Raw genomic sequence first — 6,097 nt, forward strand, 5'->3', positions numbered from 1 at the left:
TCTCGCTCGCCACTCTCCTCCAATCTCTCGCTCGCTTCCTCACTTTTTATACAAACACAAGTGTATAAAAATTGTTTCTAATTGTATAAAGCAGAGAAAATTGTATAAATGCATATATTTTTGTTCCCCTCTTCCAGATATCGCTCGCCTTTCTCACTTATATAAACAGAAGCGAAATGTATAAATTGTGTTTCTGTTTGTATAAAGCGTGAGAAAATTGTATATACACATGCAAGTACATATATTTTCGTCCTATACACTTATAATTATACAATAAAAATACTACACTGCCCAGTTTCTTTTGTCTTTCTCTCTTTCTCGTTTTATACAATTTTCAAATTGTATCTAATTTCTCTCTTTCTCGTTTTATACAATTCGATTCAATTGTATATTCCTTGTCAAGTCTCTTTTGTCTTTCTCTCCTTCTCATTTCATACAAATTCAAATTGTATATAAATACACTTATAATAATAAAATTCATTTTATACACTTCGTTTTTATACAGTTCTCTGCCCAAGTGTCTTTCTCTTTCTTGTTTTATACACTTCGTTTTATACAATTTGCTTCAACTGTATATGTATGGCGGATTATACAGTTTCTATGTTTACTATGGAGCGCAATTATGCAAACTTTGTTATAGCATACAAATATGAATTTTTTATTTGCTATATGTGAAAGTTGCCCTATTTTATTTCATGTTCTTAAATGGGTTAATATGGTCTTCAACCTATTTAAGCTCATACAAATATGGACAAAATGGGTTAACATGAGAATTCATATTCAGTCCATATGAGTGAGAAATGAAATAGTTTTTTTATTTATTTTTGGAAAACAAAAAAATTAAGAGTCGGTTGGTGGAAGATGGAGGGGTGTTGGGGAGTGCGGTGGCCGGCTAGAGGGCGGGAGGGGTAAAAAAATCTTTTTTTAAAAAAGAAAAATTGATTTTTTTTTATTTTTTGAAAACAAAAAGAAATTGAGGATAGGTTAGTGGAAGGCCGGGAGAGGGGGTAAATTTTATTTTATTTTTTTGAAAAAACAGATTTTTTTTTATTTTTCAAAAATAAAATTATTTTAGAGGTAGGTTGGTGGAAGGAGAGGGGGGGTGAGGCTGGAGAGGGGGTAATTTTTTAAAAAAAAAACATATTTGTTTTGTATTTCGAAAACAAAGTTTTTGTAGGGATAGATTGGTGGAAAGTCGGGGTCCGGAGGGGGGGGAGTGTGCCCGGGAGAGGGGGTAAATTTTTTTTAAAAAAAAACATTTCTTTTTGTATTCGAAAACAATTTTTTTGGTGGGTGGGGGTGGGCGCAGGAGAGGGTAAATTTTATTTTGTTTTTTGTTTTTCGAAAATAAAAATTTTTGAGGGGTAGATTAGTGAAAGGCCGGTGGAAAGGGGGGGACTGTAGAGAGGGGTAAATCGTCATCTTCTAGTTAATTTGAAATATGTACCCAAATAAGTCTGTTATGAAAATGTCGTTTAATCATACTTTTTATTCTTACTTCAAAAATAACTAAAATTATTGAGTAAGCTACCACCTATCTTTCAATCATAAATCCCTTAAACTCACTCTTAATAGTACATAAGGAATTTACTCGTTTATACATTATTTCATTTCATCATTAGGTCTCGAATTTACCATTAGAGTCATGTAGCATCATTGTTGTTTTTAAAATTTGATTTAGGTCCCAAATTTAACATTGGAGTAATGTAGCACCGTTATTGTTTTTAGAATTTGATTACCTAAATGGTGTAACATGTTAATTTAGTACACATTTCCCTTTTAACTTAGCTTTTATAAATTTCTTGGCTTGTCAATAATGTTGCAAGTGAGGCCTTTATAAATCAGAAACACAAAATTCAAAAAGATGCAACTTTTGCAAGTGCACTATCAGATTTCTCAATCCAGGTTTTACTATGTTTTACCTTAGAAAGGTGGTCATGTGTACTGTTGTAGCGCAAATGTTAATTAGTTAGGAATTACTGTGGTAAGGGGTTAGTATATTGAAACGATTAACAAGCTTTGATAGAACGTACTATGGAGTCAAGAGTGGTGAGGTGGAAGAAGTAAGAGTGTGTTGTAAGGGGTTGGTCGAGTTGGTAGTAGTTATATCTGAACCTTCTCTAATAGATAGAATGATTAAGTTATGATCAAGAACGTAGCAAGTAAGGGGTTAGAGTCAAGTGTACTAGTATATGTTAAAAGTATTTGGGAACGGTAAGGACATGAAGATCCAAATGTGGAGGAAGGAACGGTTTCATTGCATGTTTCCTGCTAGTCAATTTTTTATATTATGTGGTGGCTATCGAGTTGACTGATGATGTCTGTACTGATACTGCTCTTTGTTGTGTGTTTTTGGCATAGTCTAGTTGCAGGGTTAGTAATGTTTCATAGATTAAGACGAAGACAATCTCCAACGACTTCTATTTTTTCCCGTGTGGGGGGAGTTGCGTCAATTATTAATTATGTATACCTTGTCATCTTAGTAGCTCTTGTACCTGTTTAGACTAGATCCTTAGGAAAATTAATTACTTTACAGGTTAACGTAAATCTTTTAAAACGCTTTATTTTATGAGATCTTCATGTTCCTTTATCTATAGTTTTCTTAATTTTCCACGCTTCTAAAATATTTAGAAATCAAGATTTCTCCTATTTAGGTGTTAAAATAAGATAATCATGATCGCATGTATTAAAAGATCCAAACCCAAGCTAGATTCGACAATGTACACAACATAATTAAATAATTCATAGCATATTTACTAATATTAACTACAGAAAAAAGATCAAAATTGTCTTTTAAAATATGTTAAATGAACAAAAATGTAACCCTTTGATAGTTTAGTCCATAAATATTCTTATTGTTAATAGTTTACTATGTTATTATGATGTATAAGGTATAATAAAACACGATAAGAAAGTAGATTATTTTATCTCACGTTTGGTCGAAGATATTAGATAGACAAGTTTTTAGATTTATTGACGTCATGTTTGAATATTTTTTATGAATTCCTAGAACATAAGTAGATCGTTGCATATTTAATCTTTGTGATAAACAATATTTTTATTTTCACCGATGTCATATTTGAATATTTTTCATGAATCTCTAGAACATAAGTAGATCGCTGCATATTTATCTCTGTGATAAATAATATTTTTATTTTTATTTTTATTTTCATCGACATCCTGTTGAATATTTTTCATGAATTTATAGAACATAAGTAAATAACTGCATATTTAGCTTTTTGATTATAGTAATCGTTTTGTAATCTTTAGTCCTGCGATCTAATTTGAACCCATATGTCGTCATTTTGATATAGATAAGAGTGCACCAATATTCGTAATTTTGAGTGAATTGAGAAGCGATGAATCTAAAACCACCTTTGAATTGATCCGGAGTTATATAGCATGAATTTTATGATTTATTTTTATTAAATTGATTTAAAAATAAATGTTCAATCATACTTATAAAAAATTTTAAAAGCACATATAATAAGTCTATCTAAACAACTTATTTAGAAAAAGAAATTCCATGTTTATCTTAATTAATTTCTACCCATACTATGTGCATTGTGGAATCCTGCTACTAGGGAGGTGAGAGACCTTCCCTGTACAGTCAGAATCAAGTTCGAATTATTTTTTAGTTATACTCATTTTTTTGGGTTTGGATTAAACCCTTGACTAACGACTATAAAGTTGTTTATTATAATTACAAGAATGAAAATGAAGTTGTGTATTAATGTTCTAGAGATTCATGGAGAATCTTGTCTACGACAATCAAAATGTTACAATGTGTGAATACCTTTTATGGTTGTACTACTTAAGCACATGTATGATCGTACTTCACACATTTTTGTATTAAGTTTAAGTGAAACTCTTTTCAAAAACAATAATATCTTCATCCAGTTTTAGTAAAATGATTCTACTTAATGATAAAAAAAAAAAAGATTGAAAAAAACTTTAATTTTTTTTTAAATGGAGTTAAATTAGAAATGTTAGGAGTTAAACTCTGATTAGTGACACAAAAAGTGGCCGTTTCACTGAACTTTGATAAGGCCTGTGGAGGAAAATTGGAAAAAAGACTTGAATTGTCTTTTTTTTTCTTTTTCAATTCTATTAGAGTATATGATAAAATAATACAAACTTTTATCATTAGTTGTCATTCAAAATGGTTATTTAATTTATAATTTTTATTTAAAAATATTATAGAGTGTTTTCAATTTTAAAAAAATGACTTAGAGTGATAAATGTCAAAAATTGCATCATTATAGCACACTTTTCCAGTTCATGTCATGGTTGGCAAAATTATTACTTAGTTATTTTTGTATTAAGAAGAGCTAATCTTTTATGGCCATTTAAATTTTAAATAGAAGGAAATCATTTATTTACTATTTTCAAATCTCTTACCTAAGAAAATTAAAAAAAATCAATTAAACATGTTCAAATTGAATTTAAAGTTTTGTCTTATACACGAACTTTAATCTTCCCATGAATTTAATTTTGGAGTTCAAAAATATCAAGATAATTTTTATACTTAAATAGTTGAGTTATATTACATGGAACATTCATATTTTCTCAGTCTCATATCAAATGATCACTTTTTACACGTATATTAAAAAATCATAATTAAAAAAATAATTTTAGTAATTAATCTTTTAAAACATCTTGACAACTTAAAAAACAATTGTAACATTTTCAAAAAAATATTAGTTACAAGTATTCTCTCCGTCCGATATTGATTCTCATGTTATGTTTTTTGAAAGTCAATTTAATTAATTATTAAAGTTAAATTAGATTATATTAATTTGATATATCAAACAAAAAAATTAAATATTTTAAAATTATATGAAAAGTACTATAAATTACAATTTTCTGCATATTAACATGATAAAAAAATACATCTTAAAATATTAATCAAAGTTATTATAGTTTGATTTTAAAAATAAATCATAACAAATTATACCGAATGAAAGAGAATTTTTGAGTGGCAATTTTTTTTTTAACATTGTACATTAACTTTTTATATTATTGAATCAACTAACACTTAAAAATAAAATAAGAAGTCGTTGATGTTAGTTAACATTTTCAAAGGAATGAAAATATATAATTTGTTCTACCTTTTTGTTTTTCAATCAAATAATAGTATATTAAAAAAAACAAAAATTATAAAAATCTTTACAATATCTTTCCCTAAACTAAATTATTGAGCGGGTAAAGTTTCTGGTCTCCATAGAAAATCACCCGACCCATACCCGATATCCGAATGATCGAATAAACCATCTAACCCGACATATTCACCCATATTGATATTATTACCGCTAAAATGATCCGATTCAACAATACCCAAATCAAACGGGTCATAACTTGGTATCTGGTCCTCCAATCCCCAAAACTCGTTACTGAGTGAATCAGTACAAACTCGGACTGACTCAGGCTCCGCCTCGATAGGCGGAGGTAGTCCGAGTTCATCATCAGAAGCTTCTAGAAGATATCCTAACTCCGGCTGAGATTCGCCGGATTCCGACGAAACTCCGGCGGTCTCTGAAGCTGTAATTTCATTTTCGAAGCTCTTCATGAAGGAATCTAGATCGTGATTCGGAGTGCAAAACTCCGAATCGTATAAATCGTCTAAGAGATCTTCCCGGAGTCTTTTTACCTCCGGGGAATTGATCTGTAATTCTATTGAGTCGTCATATACGCGTTTTCTCGAAATCAATTGATTATCCATTTGTGATATGATATGAAATAAAATGTAAAAATGCAAATTGTGCAAACAAAAATGGGAGATGAGTTTGAGGGAAAATAAATAACAGAAGGGTTATATAGTGGGCGGGACAAAGGTGGGGGAGAGTTGAGTAATAATGATGATGTAAGCATGTTAGTGGGACCCATTAGGACATGGGTGTATAATTTATTTTTTTAAAAAAAATACTATTTATTTATTTTAAGTTGTTGATATTTGTGTTGCAAGAAAATGAGATCTCTATTTCTATTTTTTCTATTTTCAAATTGAATAAAAAAAATAATATTTGTAATATGTAGAACTATGTGAAATTAAGTCTTAAGTTTAATTCATTCGTCAAGAGTTGGTCTAAATAGAGGA

The 6,097-nt window shown here is 29.4% G+C and overlaps 1 protein-coding gene across 1 annotated transcript; it reads right to left on the reverse strand.

Moving 5' to 3' along the window:
• Window positions 1-5,112: 5,112 nt before the first annotated feature.
• On the reverse strand, window positions 5,113-5,810 carry LOC101257561 (uncharacterized). Its single transcript, XM_004238891.5, has one exon. The coding sequence runs from the start codon at window positions 5,720-5,722 to the stop codon at window positions 5,195-5,197; it is 528 nt and encodes a 175-aa protein (XP_004238939.1). The 5' UTR covers window positions 5,723-5,810; the 3' UTR covers window positions 5,113-5,194.
• Window positions 5,811-6,097: the final 287 nt, after the last annotated feature.

The sequence above is a fragment of the Solanum lycopersicum genome, chromosome 5 (genome assembly GCF_036512215.1).
Source record: "Solanum lycopersicum chromosome 5, SLM_r2.1".
Lineage (NCBI taxonomy): Eukaryota > Viridiplantae > Streptophyta > Magnoliopsida > Solanales > Solanaceae > Solanum > Solanum lycopersicum.

Coding starts and splice junctions, on each gene's coding strand:
- LOC101257561 (XM_004238891.5), bottom strand. CDS start 5,722: ATGGATAATCAATTGATTTCGAGAAAACGCGTATATGACGACTCAATA.